At 48.0% G+C, this 21,006-nt stretch overlaps 1 protein-coding gene across 3 annotated transcripts in view; it reads left to right on the top strand.

The window, feature by feature from the left end:
• The first annotated feature begins 330 nt into the window (after nucleotides 1-330).
• Nucleotides 331-21,006, top strand: part of Abca3 (ATP binding cassette subfamily A member 3) — a 61,680-nt gene continuing 41,004 nt past the window's right edge. The window contains exons 1-7 of one of the 3 annotated variants that reach the window (XM_006978945.4): nucleotides 331-470; nucleotides 8,880-9,108; nucleotides 11,666-11,801; nucleotides 13,099-13,212; nucleotides 13,319-13,583; nucleotides 14,670-14,797; nucleotides 16,194-16,359. In XM_006978945.4, coding sequence (XP_006979007.2) covers nucleotides 13,159-13,212; nucleotides 13,319-13,583; nucleotides 14,670-14,797; nucleotides 16,194-16,359 — 613 coding nt within the window. In that variant the 5' untranslated portion in view covers nucleotides 331-470; nucleotides 8,880-9,108; nucleotides 11,666-11,801; nucleotides 13,099-13,158. The remainder of the gene's footprint in view (nucleotides 471-8,879; nucleotides 9,109-11,665; nucleotides 11,802-13,098; nucleotides 13,213-13,318; nucleotides 13,584-14,669; nucleotides 14,798-16,193; nucleotides 16,360-21,006) is intronic. The other 2 variants (XM_015997678.3, XM_076578009.1) reach the window with 2 other exon arrangements.

Genomic DNA, 21,006 nt, shown 5'->3' on the forward strand with positions numbered 1-21,006 from the left:
GCCGTCACGCACGCGCCGTGCGGCCCCGCCCCGCGCGCGCGCGCGCGCCTGCGGGAGGCGCGCCCTCCGGGGAGTACTGCGCAGACGCAGGATCCGGAATGGTGAACTCGGAGCGGGCGTAGCGCGACGTGGAGCGCCCTCTGTCGGAGCTGGGCAACATGTGCCAGGCACTGCGCAGGCGCCGAATCCAAAGCTTAGGCGAGGCAAAGCCGGCCGGGAGCAAACCCGGGGCACCTGCAGGGGCGGCCCACTGCGCACGCGCGGGCCGACGCGCCCCCTGTAGGAGCCGGAGCTTCCTGGTGCGTGCTTCCACCCGCGCCTGTCTCCGGTGCTTCCTCCCCGCAGGGCGGCCTCAGCTGTCAGCGCCGGCCGCAGCCGCCCCTGCGAGGCTGGAGCGGAACCGGGCATCCAAGGGAGGGAACCTGGCGAGAGAGCTCCTCCGGCCGCCGCCGCCCTGGCGCTGAGGGTCGGTGAGTGCCACTAGGACCCGTCACTCGCGCGCTAGCTCCGGGGTCTGAGGTTTGCAGTCCTTGCCGGTGTCTCTACTCTGCCAGCGGGCAGCGCCCCAGCCCGGGGCCTCGCGCCGGGACCGTCCGCGCGTGTTGCCGCAGGTGTGGCTTTCGCGGCGTCCTCGAGCCTGGGTGTGTCCCCGCTATAGCGGGGCCGCTGGGAGCGCAGGAACCAGCTCAGCCAGCCAGGGTCGTGAGGGGGTCCATTGTGCGGGCCCGGCAGATGGACAGACAGCCGCCGCCCTCCGGCGCATTCCTGGCTGCGGGGTAGCAGGCCGGCCGAGTGCTCCCGGCGCACCACCGGGTCGGTGTTGGTGCGGGATGGTATTCCTCCCAGCATCAGAGTCCTTCAAGCTCCACCCTCTTCATTCTCATGAACTTCAGGGTAGGGTTCAAAGGGTGCTTTGGTAGGGGTTGAAGTTGGCAAAGCCCCCGGTGTTCAGGACAGGACAGGGAAGGGGGAACCACCGGCGTGGGCTATGGTCCTGCAGCATCTGTGCCCAGGGTCAGGTGTCCGAACTTCAGCCAGCCCCGGAGGGATAGGGTCGCCTTCTAAGTCTGGGTCCAGGGCAGATGGTCCTGGTGCTGCATGCTTGAGAGCCCCTGCTTTCCCTGTGTGTGGCCCAGCCGGGCCTTGTCTCGGAAGGTATTTCTGTCTGCCCCTTTGCCTCCAGACCCTGCAGATTCTTGAATCATGGATAGGGACTTGGTGTTCGCACGTCAGGAACACTCGGGAAATGCTCCCAGAATGAGTGACGAGGCTCTGTAGTAACAATGTGGAGACCCAGGCAAAGTTCAAGAAAATGAGTTCCACCCTTGTCTCCTAAGCAGCCTTATTTCGTGCAGAAAGTTTTAGTGTTGCTGTTATTAAGCTTGAAAGACTGAGACCATTTTAGAAAGCTTGCCTCATGGGAAATGAGAGAGGGGGGTAGGGAGAGGGAAAGATGATAAAAGCGGATGCCGTAGGAATCTCCCTCACCACATTGGTTTGAACTGAGCCCTTGAAAACAGCCAACATCTTCCTCTAAGGTGCTGTACCAACAATCTGGCCAGACAGCCTTTTGGAGCATGACAAGGTAGTTGTAGCTGTTTTAACAAGCCACTAACTTCTCATATTGTCTTGACCAGGTAGTCTCATGGAAACTGTTTTGACTTAGTCTTAACTGAGAAGGCTTAACTTGACCTTATGGAGTTTGTGGTTTCTCCTCCAACCCTGCTCCTGGCAATTGGCAGGAGGCTTCTTTGCTACGGAGTCTGTCGGGAGCTCCATCCTAGAACTCTTAGGTGTGCCTGTCACTCGTCTAGTGGGCAAGGCTCCAGGCATGGTTCCCAGTCACTAGCGATGGTCTTAGAGATCTTAGGAGGGCACTACTCACACGAAACTGGCAGAACGCAGCAACAGGACTGGCAGAATGGGTCAGTGGTGAAGGTTGAGTCAGAGCCCTGTGCCCGTGTGGTAGAAGGAGCGCGCCAACCCCTTCAGGTTGCCCTTGCCCTCCGTATAGACACCATGGTGTAAGCATGCCCCCGCCACAGCACAAAGAAAGAATTAAACACTGTAGTTTTCATTAAAGAATGAGGTGAGTGGCCGGTGGCACCTCCAGAAGAACTGCCACAGGTGTCCAGAGGAGTGGTTTCCATTAGGAGCAGGAGCTCTAGACTGAGGCTGTGTGTTAGAATTGCCCAGACCAAAGCCCACAGTCTTCATGGGTAGGCCTCAACATCAGTCTCTGTCAGAAAACACCCCTAGAAGACTCTGCTTTACAGCTAAGGAAGAACTCCTGCTAACCAGAGACAGCATTAGAGAGGGCCTGGCATCAGAGTAGGCCAGGAAACGTAGGCTTTCACCAGGTACAGCAATATGCTGGGTGATAGTCTAAGCAGACTAGAGTGCTGAAGGCCCATACTGTGTGGAGAAAAGGGCCTGAGGGCCATGCCTGCACTGATGCCCATTCCCCTTGAATGGCACAACAAGGCAGTAGTCACCTTTGCAGAAGCCATAATGCACTCCTTGCTGCTTTGCTTGTTATGGAAGATCCATGGTTACCTCTCTGGGGACTCGTGTTTCTTCATTACCTCATTCCCCATGCCTAAGAAGGCAGAAAAGCTAGTTATCCAGGTGGGACAAAGGCTGTAGCATGGGAATTAGTCAGGAAAGTAAGCAGCAGCATAAGTTTTGTGGAATTCTCTTCATAGAGCCTTCTTTGGGCCACATATTTGGCCTAAAATATAGTCTGCCAAGATTCTCACCAAGAGCTTCCTGTTCTAGGGAGACCACTGCCACCAGGTCTGGATAGAGCAAGTAACTGTGAGTGTATGTTCCAGAAACTACAGTTCTCTATCTACCTGGGCCTACAGAACAAATCACCCAATCTCAGACTTGGCTTCCTGGGGCTCTAAGACAGAGGCTCTGGCTTGTAGGCCCTGATCACCTCATCCACGTAAGGGCCACTATGTAAGCAAGTCATCCACATACACTTTCCTTGTGTGCTGCTCTATAGAAGAGAATTTGAGAGTGTCCATATCTAATTGACTATAATTGAATAATAAATCCCAACAAATGAAATCTAGAAATATAGATAGATATAGACCTTTTAAAGAGATACAATGTGAGGCCAGGCGGTGGTGGCACATGCCTTTAATCCCAGCACTTGGGAGGCAGAGGCAGGGGGATCTCTTGAGTTTGAGGCCAGCCTGGTCTACAGAGTGAGTTCCAGGACAGCCAGGGTTACACAGAGAAACTGTATCTCAAACAAACAAACAAACAAACAAACAAGATAAGATGTAAAGTTAATATGATGAAAAAATTTCCAACATATTAATAGAACAAAAATTATAGTATAAGCATGCCTTGTAAAGTGAAAGCCACAAGATCAGGCTCAGGTCGCTCAGGTGAAACCTAAGTCCTGGCATGTGGACATGCCGGTTCTCAGTCTGTTCATTTCAGTAGAACTTACAAGTAAACATGATACACATTGTGTAGGCACAGATGCTGTGCTTCTGGGTCTGAGCTCATTTACCTGCCATGGCAAATGTTCTGGATGGATTTGGGTTGGTGTGTGTTTGCAGGTAAAAAAGATGCAAATTCTGGTCTTGGATGTTTTTTGGCATGTATCTTTATTTGTGGCACTCATATAGCAGCTGTGGCAGTATAATGTAATAATTAACTGTCTTATGCTCGTCAGCTTTTTATTGCTCTTACAAATACTTGAGACAACTGTTTTTATATAGGCTTATCTTGACTCATGGTTTTAGAGGTTTTGGCCCATGATCAATTGGCCCGTAGCTCCGAGGCCTATAGTAAGGTAGGGAGCAGGTGGCACACATGAAAGCTGCAGACATGACTGGGTCCCAAAAGAGTTCTCAAAGGTGTCTCAGTGGTGTGAGACCTCCTACCAGGCCCCACCCATTAAAGTTCCTGTCAATAGTATTGAGCTAGGGACTCTGCTTTTCACATATGGGCCTTCCGGGGTCACAGAGTCCAAACCACAGCACATCTATGTTCAGACACACATGTTCACTAGGACTCTATTCTTGGTATGAATTGCTTGAAAATTGTAATTCTTGTACCTTGTTGCCTTTCCTTGAAAGAACAGGTTCACGTGTGGGGGTTTTGTGGGGGAGAGGGTTTTTTTCAATGGGGGGTATACCTATAGATGTGTGTGTGTGTGTGTGTGTGTGTGTGTGTGTGTGTGTGTGCCAGAGGTCAACATTAGTGGCTTCCTCTTTTGCTCTCCACATTAGTTTTTGAGACAGGCTCTTTCACTGAACCTGGAGCACATTAGTTTGGCTGGGTTGGCTGGCCAGCAAGCTCTAGCAGTTTCCTGCCTCTGCACCCCGTCTTCTGCACTGGCTCCCACTCCAGCACTGGGGTTGCAGACACACATTCCCATGCCTGGCTTTTCACATGGAAGCCAGGAACAGGCATCAGACCCCCCAGAACTAGAGTCACAGAACATTGTGAGCTGCCACATGGGTGCCAGGGACCAAACCTGGTCCTCTGCACCAGCAGTCACTACTCTTAACTACTGAACCATCTCTCTGCCCCCACCTCTTTTAAGGCAACTTCACACACTGTCGCAGTTATTTGTTATTTTAAAATTTTTAAAGATCCCTAGGATTGGAAATTTCAGGAAAGAAATCCATAGTTCTCTTTAAATCCCCCAGTAACTCCTGTGCTAACCAGTGAACGCTGAAGGTGCTTGTCATCACTTCCCAGATAACTACAAAACTTTGTAAAGCTTTGGTTAGTCCCTGGTAAACTTTTCATTATACTTGTTTGTTTATTGTGTGTATATGTATGTACACGTGTGTGTGTGTGTGTGTGTGTGTGTGTGTGTGTGTGCCTGTGCACATATGTGGGGAGAGATCAAAGGACAACTTATGAGAGTCGATTCTCTCCATCTACATTGTGGTTTCTAGGAATTGAGCAGGTCACCAGGGGTGGCAGCAAGTGTCTTTACATACTGTGCCATCTCACTGGTCCTGTCTCTTTTTAAAAACCACATCCACCATACCTTTTTGTTTTGTTTTTGTTTTTTTCCTTTTTGGTTTTTCGAGACAGGGTTTCTCTGTGTAGTTTTGGTGCCTGTCCTGAATCTCACTCTGTAGACCAGGCTGGCCTCAAACTCACAGAGATCCACCTGGCTCTGCCTCCCGAGTGCTGAGATTAAACGTGTGTGTGCCATAACTGCCTGGCATATATATATATATGTGTGTGTGTGTGTGTGTGTGTGTGTGTGTGTGTGTGTGTGTGTGTGTGTGTATATATACCTTGAGGGCTGGAAAGATGGCTCAGAGGTTAAGAGCACTGGCTGTTCTTCCAGAGGTTCTGAGTTCAATTCCCACACCCACATGGTGGCTCACAACCATCTGTAATGAGATCTGGTACCGTCTTCTGGCATGCAGGCATACATGCAGACAAAAATACCATATAGATAATAATTTTAAAAAATGATATCTTGAAACATATGAACTTTATGTCTGAGATGCTTAAATAACTCCTGAGAGAAGCCCCACCACCACCCATATTATAAGCTCTTCATCAGGATCCACAGCCACTGGCAAAACCAGAGTCTACAATGTATTAAATATTCATGAAGATTTTCTTATTTTAGAGAATACAAAAAAGTTGCTCACTATTCCTCTACCGTCATGTACTGTCTTGTTGACCCCACTTGAAAACAACTTGTAAGGTTCACAGATGAGGGCCATACCCTAAAAATGTGCCTGTTATTCTCCATTTTATTTCGTAATACGTATTCCATCTGCAGAAGCCATTGCATTTGACATTTTCCAGTGTTTAAATAGCCTCAGAAAAAGACCATGAACAAAATCAGAGTAGAATAAGCCACATGTGCTCCAGCAGCTGGAATGTACCCTTTAACTCTCTTTTAGGCAGAGTCCAAAGCCTTGTGTCGGCTGGGCACGGTGGCACATGATTTAATGCTGGCGCTTGGAAGGCAGAGGCAGGTGGATGTTAGGATTCTGCTCTCATTCCTCAGGGTCTGGCATCAGTGAGTTTGAGGCTAACCTGGTCTACATAGTGAGTTCTACCAACCAGGGCTACATACTAGACAGACCCTGTCTTTGAAAAACATTAAAAAAAAAAAAATAAGCCTTGGGGTCTGCTTTCATCTCCATCACATTGTTTGTTGCTACCAGGCTCGTGTCCGTGCTCAGGCTTCAGGGTAGCTGTTTTTCCCAAACATTCTTTCATCTCCCCGTGGTCATCCAGTAACACCTGAGCGATGAAGCAACTTGAGCACTACAGTCACCCAGCCCTCTGTCTGTCTTACGTGCTGGCTGTCTACATACATACAGTTAATCCCTGTCTACTCCAGGATTTGGGGAGACTATCTGTGGTGATGTGAATGAGAACGGCCCCATAGGTTCATAGGGAGTGGCATTATTTGAACGGATTAGAACGCCCAGCCTTAATGGAGTGGGTGTGGCCTTGTTGGAGGAAGTGGGTGGGCTCTGAGGTTTTGGAAGCTCAAGCCAGGCCCAGTGGGTCACTCTGTCTTCTACTGCCTGCTGATGCAGATGTAGAGCTCTTCTTGGCCCCTTCTCTGGCACCATGTCTGCCTGCGTGCCACCGTGAAGATAATAGACTAAACCTCTGAACTGTAAGCCAGCCCCAATTAAAGGTTTTCCTTTATAAGAGTTGCCATGTCATGGTGTCTCTTCACAGCAATGGAAACCCTGACTAAACTGTCTTAGCTTAGTTTCCAAGTTATAAAAGAGATTAGCATTTACAGACTGTAAGTTGTAAGAGCATTATTGTGTCCATTAGTAAATCCTTAGCATGTTGTACAAATACCCATCACAGTAAGCATTTGGAATGTTTGTTGAATGAAGCAATGCTTTCTGCTTTGTGTATTCTGTCAGCAAATATTTATGAAGTACATTCAGTATGCACATACGTAGACCTTTGGTCCTGGCTAGCTGCTGAGAATTCTCCAGATTGGTAATAAAATGCTTTCCTAAAAGCATCTCAAGTAGGACAAAGCAGTAGGAACTGAAGGAAGAGCCCTAAGTGTGGCCAGCGCTGCCCACCAGGACACCCTGTGTCACACACCTATATAGGATGTGAAGCACCGTGATCGTCAGCTGTCTTTGAGCAACCTCAGCAGGACTATTTATGGCTTTATGAAGGTTCCTTTCTTCTCCAGGCCTGTGACTCCCTGAGGGAGATGCACCAGTGCTAGGGACATGACAGACACATGGCACAAAGGGCTTTCTGCTCGACACCAGGTCCCTGCTGAGTTTTACTAGTTCCCCACCTCCACCCCCGCCCCCACACCAAGACAGGGTTTCTCTGTGTAGCTTTGGTGCCTGTCCTGGAACTCTATCTGTAGACCAGGCTGGCCTGGAACTCACAGAAATCTGCCTGCCTCTGCCTCAGGAATGCTGGGATTAAAAGCCTTTTCCACCACCGCCCAGCAAGTTTTACTAGTTTTGAAGGCTCCAAAGCACCCTCATCGACACTGCTTTGCTCCATACTTGCAGATATTTATATGGCACAAAGAAATCACATGACAGGGCTCAGTGTAGCTACCATGGTAGCTTGGTGGCAGAGTCCTCGCTGGTGTGAATGAGGCACTAGTTTCAGTCCTGGCACTGATGGGGACCCTTCTAGCTTGCTGCTGAGCAGCACCATAGTGCTCCTGGACTGGCAGAACCCACAGTCCCTCAGCTAAGAGCCGTTGTGAGAAAGACCATTTGACAGGACTCCTGCGATCTGCCAACAGAGTTCTCAGAAACCAGCACTTGCTTTATACATAACCATTTGATTGTTCACTTCGAATACAAACATTGAAATACTTATTGCCTTGTGCAATGTTTGATATTTTAACTGGAAGCAAACAAGCCTTTGGGGGTGTGGGGGCAGCCTTCTCTTTCTGATGGTTTCCTCAGGAGCAAACTGAGCCCTCTTCAGTGGGACATTCTCAGAGGATTCTAAAGTGTCCAAGTGTTGGTGTTTGCCTTAGAGTAGCTGGCAGTTGTTAGCTCCCCTGAGGTTAGTCTCAGATCTCAGCCGTCATCACTCCTGAGTACTCTTCAGTGCCACTGAAGTGTTAAGTGTGTGAAGGAACCTTAACTTCCTGCCCTTGCGTACACTGGCTTTCGTAACCAGAAAGTGTTCCAGATTTTGTAATTCCAGGATCTCCTCCTTTAAATGGCTTTGCTCAAACACGGCACGCACAAGTGCGACTGTAGCCTTGGCTGAGACTTCAGATAAGGCTTAGCAAGGACAAAGCAGTAAGCAGGGTAGTGGGGGACGGGAACAAATCACTGAAGAGGTGGTGGGGCTGACTCCAACGTTGCCTTCTAGGAGTGATACAGGAGATGTTAGAAGGCTGTTCACTGTGTCTGGAATATAAAAATGGATGTATCTTTGTATATAAATATGTAATGTATGCATACTATATATCCTGTATATAAAAGATGAAGGTATGCAGGGGCTCAGAGCTCAGATTTAGAGGCTAAGACAGGCCAGGGGTCGAGCGCTGACGCAGCTTACCTGCAGTTGGGTCTTGGCTGGTACCTCCATTTGGTCTCCATCTGTCAAGGGTGATAATACTAGGAACCTGAGCCATGTTAGGGCCCGTCATGATAAAGTGCCAGGCACCACTGTAAATATGCATACTGTAAATCTGTGCCTCCCCATCATCAGAGCTGCTCTGTTTTAGTAGTATCCTCTTTTGTATGTTGCTGGGGGGATTACACCAGGCTCCTGTGAATATTGGGCAGGTGCTCTACCACTGATCTACATTCCCTAGTCCCTAAGAGACATACTCGGAACACATTTTGCTCTCTTACTTTCTAATTTGGTAAAAAGTGTTTTGTGGTCATTTTTCAAATTAGGCTTAAGCACCCTTCATCTACCCAAAGGTGCCAGAGAGTCATGCCTGTGAGCTCCAGGTCCCTCCAGATGTCCCTCGAGATTTCAGCGTTCCTGCTCCCTAGGGCTGCTGCTTCTCTCCAGGGGCCCACAGCTTCCACCCCAAAGTCATCTGTGTAGTACTGCTGCCGCCAGGCCACTTCCCCCGGAACCTTGGAGGAACACCTGCAGCCAACCTTGCCGGGGACTAAGGTCAGTTTCTGGTGCTGCCTCTGCAGTCGGCCGAGCTGTGTAAACTGTGTGTCCTTTACTGCTCTGGGCCTGAGAGGAATGGGAATAAGCAAGAGAGTGTTTATATTCTTGGACAATAGCCAAAAACCGAAACCATCTGCTTCTTTAAACACATTGTTTTATTTCCTTTTTGAAAGGGGGTCTTATGTAGCTCAGGCTGGCCTTGAATTTACAGTGTGGTGGAGGAAGTTGAACTTGAGATTACAGGCATTTGCCGTCATGCTCAGTTTATACAGTGCTTGGGGTTAAGCCCTGAGTGCTCTGCATGCTCACTAGCTGAGCTACATCCTGAGCCCCAAAGCCTTTCTGAACTGTAGTCTTTTCATATCCCTTTCTGGTGGAGGGGGAAAGTTCCTCTCAGTCAAACTAGTTGCCAGTCTGGACTGGCTTTGACCAGAGCCACCTGGTCCTCTTTCAGTGGACTGTTTATGGAGCCCTGGGACGGTGAAATCGCTCAGTGGGTAAAGGCACTGCTGTTAAACACCATGACCTGAGTTTGATCTCGGGAGCCGGCATAGAAGGAAATGATCGACTCCCTAAGTTGTCTTTGATCTACACACACTAGCAACACACACATAGAATAAATAACTAAAAATGTATTAACATTAAAAAATATAAAAATAACCACCAGCCTTAACAGATGCCATTAAATCACTGCTCCTTTATCAATCTTCTATAATTGTTTTTAAGACTTTATTGGTAGGAGTTTTTATTCGCTGTTGTTTGGGTTTTGGTGGTTGGTAGTGGTAGGTTTTTTTGGTTTTTGTTTTGTTTTGTTTTGTTTGTTTGTTTGTTTAGACAAGGTCTCACTATGTAGCCCTGGCTGGCCTGGAATTCAGAGATCTAGGTACTTCTGTCTCCATCTCTTAAGTGCTGAAATTAAAGGCATGCATTACTAACCCTGGCCTGGTGGAGTTTTTATTTTATTTATTTATTTATTTATTTATTTATTTATTTATTTATTTATTTATTTTGGTGTTTTGAGTAAGGGTTTCTCTGTGTAGCCCTGGCCATCCTGGAACTCACTCTGTAGACCAGGCTGGCCCCAAACTCAGAGAAATCTGCCTGCCTCTGCCTCCCAAGTGCTGGGTTAAAGGTATGTGCCACTATGCCCGGCTTTGGTGTTTTAAAAATATACTTACTCTAAATTAATTTATTATATATATTATATATATATTATTTTAATTTATTATATATATTATATATATGTGTATATATATATACATGTATACTTATTCATTCATTTGTTTTTGTGGGTAGAACTCCAACTCATACAAGCTACACAGACAAACTGCTGCCTGCAGCCCTTACAAATTAAAATGATAAAAGTTTTCAGATTTATTAAGTTGCCAATTAATGACACTTTGTGTTGTCATAGTTTTTTTCACTTGTTAGTCCTTCCTGTCATTAAATGTCACATTTTAAAAGTGGGTGTGATGGCTCATGCCTCACTCAGAAGGCTGATACCACAATTTTGAGGCCAACCTGAGCTAAATGCAAGACTCTGTCTCAAAAACAATCCATATTTTAAGTTCATTTGTGAGATTTCTCTACTACCCTCACTACATAAATTTTGAGTTTATGTTTTAAGAAGGCAAGATGTTTAGTTTTTAATTTTTTTGGGGGGGGAGTGTTTCAAGACATGGTTTCTCTGTGTAGCTTTGCACCTTTCCCGGAACTCACTCTGTAGCCCAGGCTGGCCTCAAACTCACAGAGATCCACCTGTCTCTGCCTCCTGAGTGCTGAGATTAAAGGCGTGTGCCACCACTGCCCAGCAAGATGTTTAATTTTTAAAATAATTTTTTTTTACATTTCTCTCTCTCTTCTTTAAATTATGCGTCTGTGTCTGTGAGAGTGTACGCACTTGAATTCAAGCGCCCACAGAGGCCCCAGGTGTTAGACCCCTGTACCTGGAGTCCAGGCAGTTGTAAGCTGCCTGATGTACATGCTGGGGATCGACCTCAGTCCTCTCCAAGAGCAGTATGCAGTCCTAACCTCCAAGCCATCTCTCCAGCCCTAAAAATATTCTTTATGGAAATTACTTTTAACTGTAAAAGTAAAAACAGGGATTTTTTGGGGTTTGGTTTTTTGTTTGTTTCAAGACAGAATTTCTCTGTGTAGCCTTGGCTGTTCTGGAACTTGCTCTGTAGACCAGGCTGGCCTGGAACTCAGAGATCCACCTGCCTCTGCCTCCTGAGTGCTGGGATTAAAAGCGTGCACCACCACTGCCCAGCTAGGGTTTCTTTAGAACAAACAAACAAACAGAAACCCTCTTTATTCCATAGACTCTAATCTCCAGCTACTCATGTTAGAGGCATGTTAGCTTTTCCTCATTAATGAGTGATTCAGGACTTATCTATATAACCTGTTTTGCCTTCATCTGACTAAGAATTGGTGTTTGATTAGTACTAGCCATGAACATGGAGCTGATTAACTGAACTAAACTCCCCCTGTGAGTCACCAAGGCTTTTCCCCACTTGGAGACTCTGAGCTGGGAAGTGCTTCTCTCTGCCTGCAGCTCTCAGGAGCCTGCTGCTCTCTCCCTTCCTCACTTGTGGGTCTTCACCTCTGGACCGCCAAGCCTTCAGTTTGCTGAATGGGATCTTCCTGACTTGGGTGTTGCCGGCTTTACCTCTGACCACCTACTTCTCCAGGTTAGCAGCTCAATGTTTCTGCTTCTGATAGTTGAAATTCAGTAACATTTGTCTAAATCGACAGCCTTCATAAATGTTGTTTTTGCTATTCCTTGTGTTTGATAAACTCTTTGCAGATTTTCCCTCTGGTTTTGGGTGCCAGAATTAAATGTTACATTTATGTGTACTATAGGAGAGATACTTTTAGGATGTGTGTTCTTATGCCCAGTATGATGGCATGTGTCTACAATTCTGTCAGGAGGCTGAGGCAGAGGATCACTAGGAGTCAAGAGCAGCCTGGGGCTACCTAGTGAGCTTGAGACCAGCCTGAGCTCCATAGCAAGACCTTATCTCAATAAGGGGGGTGTGAGGGAGAGAAGAGGGGCTGGTCATGTGTAGGGAAGACTTGGGTTCCAGTATTTGTATAGCAACAGGAAAAAGTGGCCTTTAGATTCAAGAGAGAATGACTGGTGACTTACACAGCTTCTGACCCAGTGGCTCCCAGGTCAGCAAGGCCACTGAAGGCCCAGTCCTAGGCCTCTGCTTTTCTCTTCTTCCCCACAGTCCTCTCAACTCTTAAAAACGACCTCTAGCCAGGACACTAAGTTGTTTTTTTAGGTTGGTTAATTTAGTGTATGTGTACACACGTCATGGTCATGTGTGGGAGTCAGGGTAATTTTCAGGAGTCAGTTCCCCCCTCCACCTTTACCTGTGTCCCAGGAAGCAAACTCTGGTGTCCAGCTTGGCTGGCTGCAAGCACTTTTACCTGCTAAACCACCTCTCCAGCCTTGAATTTTCTTTTACTAGTTCTGTATTGGTTAAGTAAAAAGCAATATTTCGCGATTAAATGGGACGTGCATAACAACTAAAGCATCTGAATAATAATAAAAAATACCACAACAACAGTTGCAGAGCACATAAAAAGCTTACTGTGGGGACGGCAGGAGAGCTCAGTGGGTAAAGGCGTTTGCCTCCAAGCCTTGTGACCGGAGTTTGATCCTCCAAACCCACATGGTGGAAAGGAGAAAACAAACTCCAAAAAGCTGTCCTCTGACCTCACACGTGCACAGTGGCACTCGAATGTGCACGCATGCGTACACACAAAAATAAATAAAATAATAAGATGTGTTGTTGAAGAACATGGCTGCTGCCCCAAAGCGTGTGCCTTCTCCCTGGACATGGTGGTGTCTGCAGCATCAGGGTGGCATGCTTCCCCCTAAGGGAGCGTATAGGGTTAAAGTGGCCGGAAGGAAGGTGGGAAATACGGAGGGAGAGAGCTCGCAGCAGTTCCCGAGGCAACCGTGCTCTGTGTTTTCAGGGCACTTTAGTTTTCCATCCTCTGGTCTCTGGGTGGTGTTGGCACTGTGCCCACAGGAAGATGGCAGTGCTCCGGCAGCTGGCGCTCCTGCTCTGGAAGAACTACACTCTGAAGGTGAGTCCAGGCCCAAGGAGGGCGGCCGTCGTCCAGTCGACGCCCAGGGAAAGCCCTCAAGGATGGTGCATTGTCGCTGTCAACAGGGTGGTCGTTTCTCTTGTAGAAGCGGAAGGTCCTAGTGACAGTCCTGGAACTCCTCCTGCCCCTGCTGTTTTCTGGGATCCTGATTTGGCTCCGCTTGAAGATCCAGTCAGAGAATGTGCCCAATGCCACGGTTTACCAGGGCCAGTCCATCCAGCAGCTGCCCCTGTTCTTTTCCTTCCCGCCACCTGGGGATAGCTGGGAGCTCGCCTACATCCCTTCCCACAGCGATGCTGCCAGGACCATCACAGAGACGGTGAAAAGGGAGCTAGTGATCAACATGAGAGGTGAGAGACCCAGGGGTTAGCGGGGTTCTTGTGGTTTAGTTCTCCGGGACAATGTTGTGCAGAGAATTCAGACTCCAGGGCGCAGGGAAAGCTGGGTCCACACTCAGCAACCCATCATGTTGGCTATATGTCTTTATCAACCTCTGGGCTGCCTTATCTCAGTACAAAATGAGGCTCAAGAGCCTGACCGTCCATCTGTCCAATGCTGGGGGACCAATGAAGAAACGTGTGACAGTCTTGGTCATAGCAGGCTCCACAGTCACACCCAGTGATAACAGGGGCAGCTGGGTGGACTCAGTCCAGGAAAGCCGTTTAATTCTGGGAGCAGAGCACAGTTTGTGTACATAGTACAAACAGCCTTCCTGGGATGGGTTTCAGGGGCAGTTCTGAATAAAGCCACAGGAGGCCTGTGGAGGAGGCAGTGTGTGCTAGCCTTCTTTTCTACGTCTTTGCTTTCAAGATAAAACTATTGCCTCTTGCTGATGGCACAGACTCCTCTAGCTTGTTTTACCTCACCAAGTGATTACAGTAAAGCCCTGTTTGTAAAAGGAGGCCAGGGGACAGAGGTCCTTGGAGGAACTCCAATTTTTAAAGCTTGCCATGCCGGACAGTGATGGCGCACGCCTTTAATCCCAATACTTGGGAGGCAGAGGCAGGTGGAGCTCTGTGAGTTCAAGGCCAGCCTGGTCTACAGAGTGAGTTCCAGGACAGCCAGGGATACACAGAGAAACCCTGTTTTAAAAAATAAATTAAAAAATAAATAAAATAAAAGTAAGACTTGCCATGATCAGGGGAGAGAGTGGGGGTGGGGAGAACAGAGCCCCGCTGCCGCTGACTGCAGCCCCTGGCCCTGCTGCTGGCCTGGTATCTCAGCCTGCTTCAGATTGCAGCGGGAAGACTAGGTGCTGTCCAGGGCTTAGCTCTGACTGAGCAGTTCTGCTGTTGGCCCACTCCAGCTTGAGGGTTTCCGAGCTCTCAACAGCCTTGTCAGTATGCTGTCTTTTATCGGGAAGCGTCCTGGCGTCCCCAGGCTTTTCAAGGATCAGGGACGATTGGGCAATGTGTGGTTTGCTGCTTTGTCCACAGTGCATGGCTTTTCCTCTGAGAAGGACTTCGAGGACTACATTCGGTATGACAACCGCTCCTCCAACGTGCTGGCAGCTGTGGTATTTGAGCACACCTTCAACCACAGCAAGGACCCCCTGCCACTGGCGGTGAGACGGTGACCCCGCCCCCTACACACACGCGCACACTGTGCTGGCCCTCGGTGTCCCTCACAGCTCCATACACTTGCAAATATGGATGCTTGTCCTTAACCTCCACCTGCCTAAGAGTAAACATTAAACTGTCCCTTGGGACCAGTATGCCAATCAGTCCCTACAGAGGGAGCTTGGTGATGTTAACCTGTCAGTCCAGAACAGTTTTTAAACACCTACCAACCCATGAACAATCACTTAATTTCTGGATTTTATAAGTTCTCTGGGCCTCTTGAGATAAAATCAACTAGGATAAGGAAGAAAATAGTAGGTGTTTGGGATTTAAATATGTCTAAAAATAAATAGAGGAAGTTCTTTGCTTTCTAGATGGTTTTAAAACTGAGCAACTGGTGGGGCGGTGGTGGCGCACGGCTTTGATCCCAGCACTTGAGAGACAGAGGCAGGTGGATCTCTGTGAGTTCAAGGCCAGCCTGGTCTACCAAGCAGGTTCTAGGACAACCAGAGCTACACAGAGAAACCCTGTCTGGGGGGGTGGGGGGTTGCACAACTGTCTCACATGTTGATGGTTGCCTTCCATTGATCCTGCATATGTGGCGTTGAAAATATGATATTGCTGGGCATGGTGGCGTGTGCCTTTAATCCCAGCACTTGAGAGACAGAGGCAGATGGATCTCTGTGAGTTCAAGACCATCCTGTTCAACATAGCAAGCTTTAGGCAAGCCAGAGATATACAGTGAGACCCTGTCTCAAAAAAAAAAAAAAAAAAAAAGTATTCATGTTGCTAGGTAACAGAGAAGTGGCTGCAACATTCCAAAAGTACCCCTTGTGTCTCTCTGTTGCTGCTGGGAGAAATAACTCCCTCTGGGTTTGGAGAGGTGGCTCAGCAGTTAAGAGCACTGGCTGTTCTTCTGGAGCACCCAGATTCAATTCCCAGCACCCACATGACAGCTCACAACTGTCTGTAACTACAGTTCCAGGGAACCTGACACCCTCACACAGACATACATTCAGGCAAAACACCAATGCATATTACATAAAAATAAATAAATCATTCAAAAAAAAAACCGGGTGGTGGAGGCGCACGGCTTTAATCCCAGCACTCGGGAGGCAGAGGCAGGCGGATCTCTTGTGAGTTCGAGGCCAGCCTGGTCTACAAGTGAGTTCCAGGAAAGGCACAAAGCTACACAGAGAAACCCTGTCTCGAAAAACCAAAAAAAAAAAAAAAGAATGTCTCCCTCTGATGTTTTGAGGCCACTGGGGTAATTTCGGGGCAGGGCATGATAAGCGTTTGGTGACACCATCCTGGTAAGGAAATGCACCATCATGGCACTCGGACATCTACTCTTCAGTCTGAACCCTTCAGAACTGTTGGTTTTCTTTTCTGTTTCCACAGGTGAAATACCACCTACGCTTCAGTTACACACGAAGAAATTACATGTGGACCCAAACAGGAAATATTTTTCTAAGAGAGACCGAAGGCTGGCACACCAATTCTCTTTTTCCACTTTTCCCAAGCCCAGGGCCAAGAGAGCCTTTATCAGCTGATGGCGGTGAACCAGGTGAGAAACACTCTTAGGGGCCATATTCCTAGCCCCAGATTGCTAACTTCTGGTGATGGTGGGAGTCAAAACCACCTTGCTTTGTCTATAGAAAAAAATTGTTGGGGGAGGAAGTGGTTAAGACAGGGTTTCCCTGTGTAGCCCTGGCTATCCTGGAGCTCATGTTGTAGACCAGGCTGGCCTCAAACTCACAGAGATCCGCCTGCATCTGCCTCCTGAGTGCTGGGATTAAAAGTGTGCACCACCACTGCTTGGCCTAGAAATTCTTTTTTATAAATTTCTCAGTTGTGAAGGAAAAAAACAACAACACCCTTTAATAAATAAAGCTGGCTCCTGAAGGGTAGGTGTAAGCCTTAGAAAGACTAGCTTCCCTCCCCGCACTTCAGAGGACATGTGCCCTTGAACGAAACATTCATCACTCGGGTTTTCAAAAGCCTCATTCTGATCAACCCTTTCAGGCTTGTTTTTATGCTCCCTTCCCTGGCCTTCTCTGTGCTTGGTTTTCTCACATTTTGAAAGTCTGCAGATTCTTGATTGAACTCAGAAATGTGCACAGAAGTTCTTGTTGCTATTCCAGTTCCCTGCCTAGGCATACTATGGTCTGTGTGGCAGCTGTCACTGCAGTTCATGTCTGTCTGTTTTGAAGCAAGGGCACATCTTGGACACAAGCTAAAGAGAGATAAGGTGTGGCTAGGGCCAGTGATCCGGGGTGAGATATAGCCCAGTCCAACCAAGACTGGTAGAAATCCAGAAGTTCTGGAGAACACTGTCTTCTACAGTCTCTCTGTGGAGCAAGACTCAGAATGTACAGCTGGCAGGCAGGAGGCTCTAACCAGCAGCATTTGGAGATGCCTGCCACTGGTTCTAGGACCCATCCTAAGGCTAATGCTCTAGGTTGGGGTTTTAAATCTGGAAAAAGAACTAAAATGAACAAGGAGAGGTATGGGATAGGAGAGGCTCCACACAAGTGAGTAGACCTGGAGCTCAGGAGGAGCTGCAGCAGCGTCGTACCAGTTACCCACGTCACCCAGCTGGACGTGCTGACTGACAGATGCTGCAATGCATTTCCTCAAGCCATCTTGTTTCTTGAAAGCAATAGAAAAATATCTCCTAAGCCAGGAATGGTGGTACATACCTTGAATCCCCGTACTTGGGAGGCAGAGACAGGCAGATTTTTGAGTCAGAAGTCAACCTGCTCGACATAGTAAGTTCCAGGACAGCAAAGAGATCCTGTCTCAAAAACAAACAAACAGAAAGCCTGGGGCTGGAGAGATGGCTCAGAGGTGAAGAACACTGGTTAGTCTTCCGGAGGACTGGGGTAAATACCCAGCACCCACATGGTGTCTGATAACTATCTGTAGCTCCAGTTCCAGGGAATCCAATGTCCTCTGGCCTCTGCAGATACTGAGCAATCATGTGATGCACAGACATACATGCAGGCAAAACACCCACATACATAAAGTAATTTTTAAGAAAAAAATTAAATCTTAGAGGAAAAGACTGGCAGATACCAGTATGTGCAAACTCAAAAAAATGCCCCAAAAGAAAAGCTCTATGACCAATAGAGGAGACTAGGAAAAACATTTGCAGCAGTTGACAAAGGGAAGATTTCATAAACCAGGCATGGTTGTCCAAACCTGTGAAAGACAACCCCAGGTTGTTTAGAAGTCTGTGAGAGCCTGCAGAAGTAGATGGGGGGGCCACATCACCGGCCAGCTGTGGCAGAAGTAGATGGGGGCCACAGCAGTGGCAGTGGCAGTGGCAGAAGTAGATGGGGGCCACAGCACCGGCAGTGGCGGGGCAGTTCTCATCCCACCTGTGTCCCTGAGGCATGGGCGTCATTATGCTTTAGACCAGTGGTTCTCAACCTTCCTAATGCCGCAACCCTTTAGTACAGTTCCTCAGGTTGTGACCCCAACCATAAAAGTATTTTGTTGCTACTTCTTAACTGTACTTTTGTTACTGTTATGAATCATAATGTAGATATCTGATATGCGACCCCCCAAAGGAGTTGTGACCCACCCACCGGTTAAGCACCACTGTCTTAGCTGGGCAGTGGTGGTGCACGCCTTTAATCTCAGCACTCGAGAGGAAGAACCAGGTGGATCTCTGTGAGTTTGAGGCCAGCCTGATGTATAGAACAAGATCCAGGACAGGCACCAAAACTACACGGAGAAACCCTGTCTCGAAAAACCAAAAAAAAAAAAAAAAAAAAAAAAAAAACCAAACAAACAAAAAGAACCAAAAAAAAGGACCACTGCCCAGATTGTCAGGTCATCACAAAGCTGCAATGATGAGAGCCGCCATGCCACTCCATAGTCTCCTGAGAAGACGGTATGTAGCAGCAGCAGCAGGCAGATAGGTGTGGGGGGGAAAGTAATGTCGTCGTCGTCGTCGTCGTCGTCGTCGTCGTCGTCGTCGTCGTCATCGTGAGTAGGCATGACTTCAAAGACAAAGTTTCTGGTGTTTCATGCTCGGCTGAACCCCTCACCAGCCACGTGGCTCCCTGGGCCTGTCTGTCTGTCCAATGAGGGTAGCATTAGCTGCTGCTGTGAAGTGACCTTGTAAAGATGAGAATTATTGCTCCACCAGCACTGGCCTTGGCACACATCAGTGACATTACAGTCATAACACCCGAGACAAAAGAATGGCAGCGCTTGTAAATGGGTGTGGCTAGCGCACTGCTTTTCTCTGTTCTAGAGGCTGGAACAAGTGGCCAGACACTTTTGTGTCTCAGGATATTTGTATTCTCATCACTCATGCCAGTGGCCTGTTCCCCAGTCTGTCCTGAGGCTGAGAGCCTGGAACCTCAGGCTGCCTTTTATCTACTAATCTTAAATCCACTTCTTCCTTGGGTTCATCTCTCTCGGACCTTGTATACCTTAGGGTGCTGTGCTTGCTACCCCCACAGGCCCCTCTCCCTTTGTGCTTTCTATTTCAGACCCCTTTGGGGAGTCCAGAAGAACCACCTAAAGTAGATCAAATTATGATCCCTAAATTCCCCTTCCTAATCATTCAGAACCTTTGCCTGTTTGAGGCAAAGGGAAATAAATCTGCTAGTCAGCTGATTCCAGATAGCAAAATTAAGCAGGATGTGGTGGCACTTGGGAGACAGAGGAAGGCAGATCTCTGAGTTCAAGGCCAGCCTGGTCTACAGAGTGAGTTCCAGGATAGCCAGGGCTCCACAGAGAAACCCTGTCTTGAAGGGGGGGAAAAAAAAAAGATAGCAAAATGGTTTTCAGTTACTCTGCGGGAGCCTGTGTGATTGCCGGGCCCTGAAAAGTACACACAGGCTGCACAAGTGTCCGCAAAGATTAACTCGAGGAAGTGCCCTGCTGGTCTTGAAATGGAGGAAGGGACCATGAGCCAGGGAATGGAGTGATCCATGATCACTCCAAACTGGAAAAGGGGAGGAGCAGGTTTTCCCTGACCCCCAGGAGGAACACAGGCAGTAGACACTAATTCTCAGTGAGTTAGGCCTGTGTCGGATTCCCACCCATCAGAGGTACTCAAAACACACAAAGATGACTGCTGCTGTGGCAGGCTGCCTCTCCAAGTTCTCTCCGCTCCACTTGGGCAAAGGCCTCGGCTTCTATCTCTGTTCAGTCACTTTCCACCTAGAGTCACAATTAGGCACCAGGGCCACCAGCTTTTCTCTTGACTCTTAGACAACTGGGACAGCACTCAAGACCTGGCCCTCTCAACAAGTACAGAAAGTGCTTTCCTGTTCCTCACACCTTCCAGTTATACCCGCGTCTCCTGTCTTCACTCTTAATGTTCTCTTTCCTGGTAGCTGTTTAGCCTAAGTTTTATCTGTTGAGAATTTTCAGTCAGTCCATTTGAGGCATGCATAAAGGGTCTCTCTCCCACCAAGTTTATATCACGTTGGATGTGTTTAATGTGTTGGGTGTGTGTGTGTGTGTGTGTGTGTGTTTGTGTGTGTGTGTGTAGTGTATGTGATATGTTTAGTGTGTGGATGTGTATGGTGGTGTGTGTGTGTGTGTGTGTGTGTGTGTGTGTGTGTGTGTGTAGTGTAGTGTATGTGATGTGTTTAGTGTGTGGGTATGTATAGTGTGTGTGTGTGTGTGTGTGTGTGTGTGTGTGTGTGTGTGTATGTGTGTGTGTGTGTGTATGTGTGTGTGTACAGCCATGCTCATGGGTAGGCCAGTGTTGAATGTCCTGCTTTGTCACTTGGCACCTTTGATCCAATGTCTCTCACTGAACCTGTAGCTCGCCATTTTGGCTAAGCTAGCTATCCAGTAAGTTCCCAGGATCTGCCTGACTCCACCCTGAAATGCTAGGGTATACAGGCATGCTCATGGTAGGATTTTATGAAGGTTCTGGGGATCCAAACCCAGATGCTCATGTTTATATAGCAAGTGCTCTCACCCAGTGAACTGTCCCCCAGTCCTATCTCAATCTGTTTTTTAAATATGACCGTGTTTGTGGTTTTTTGTGTGGGTTGTGTTAATTATGAAGTACAATTATCACCTGGCAGTGTGTGGCAAGCATTCTCTTTTCCTTGGGAATCACTGAACGGTGTCAGATGCTATTAGTGGTCCACAGAGTGGGGTGTCAGATGAAGTCACCCTTGCCACCTCTGGCCCTGCCTCTGTGGACCCAGGAAAGTCCTGTCTGTTCCAAGCA

The sequence above is a fragment of the Peromyscus maniculatus genome, chromosome 8 (assembly GCF_049852395.1).
Source record: "Peromyscus maniculatus bairdii isolate BWxNUB_F1_BW_parent chromosome 8, HU_Pman_BW_mat_3.1, whole genome shotgun sequence".
Taxonomy (NCBI): domain Eukaryota; kingdom Metazoa; phylum Chordata; class Mammalia; order Rodentia; family Cricetidae; genus Peromyscus; species Peromyscus maniculatus.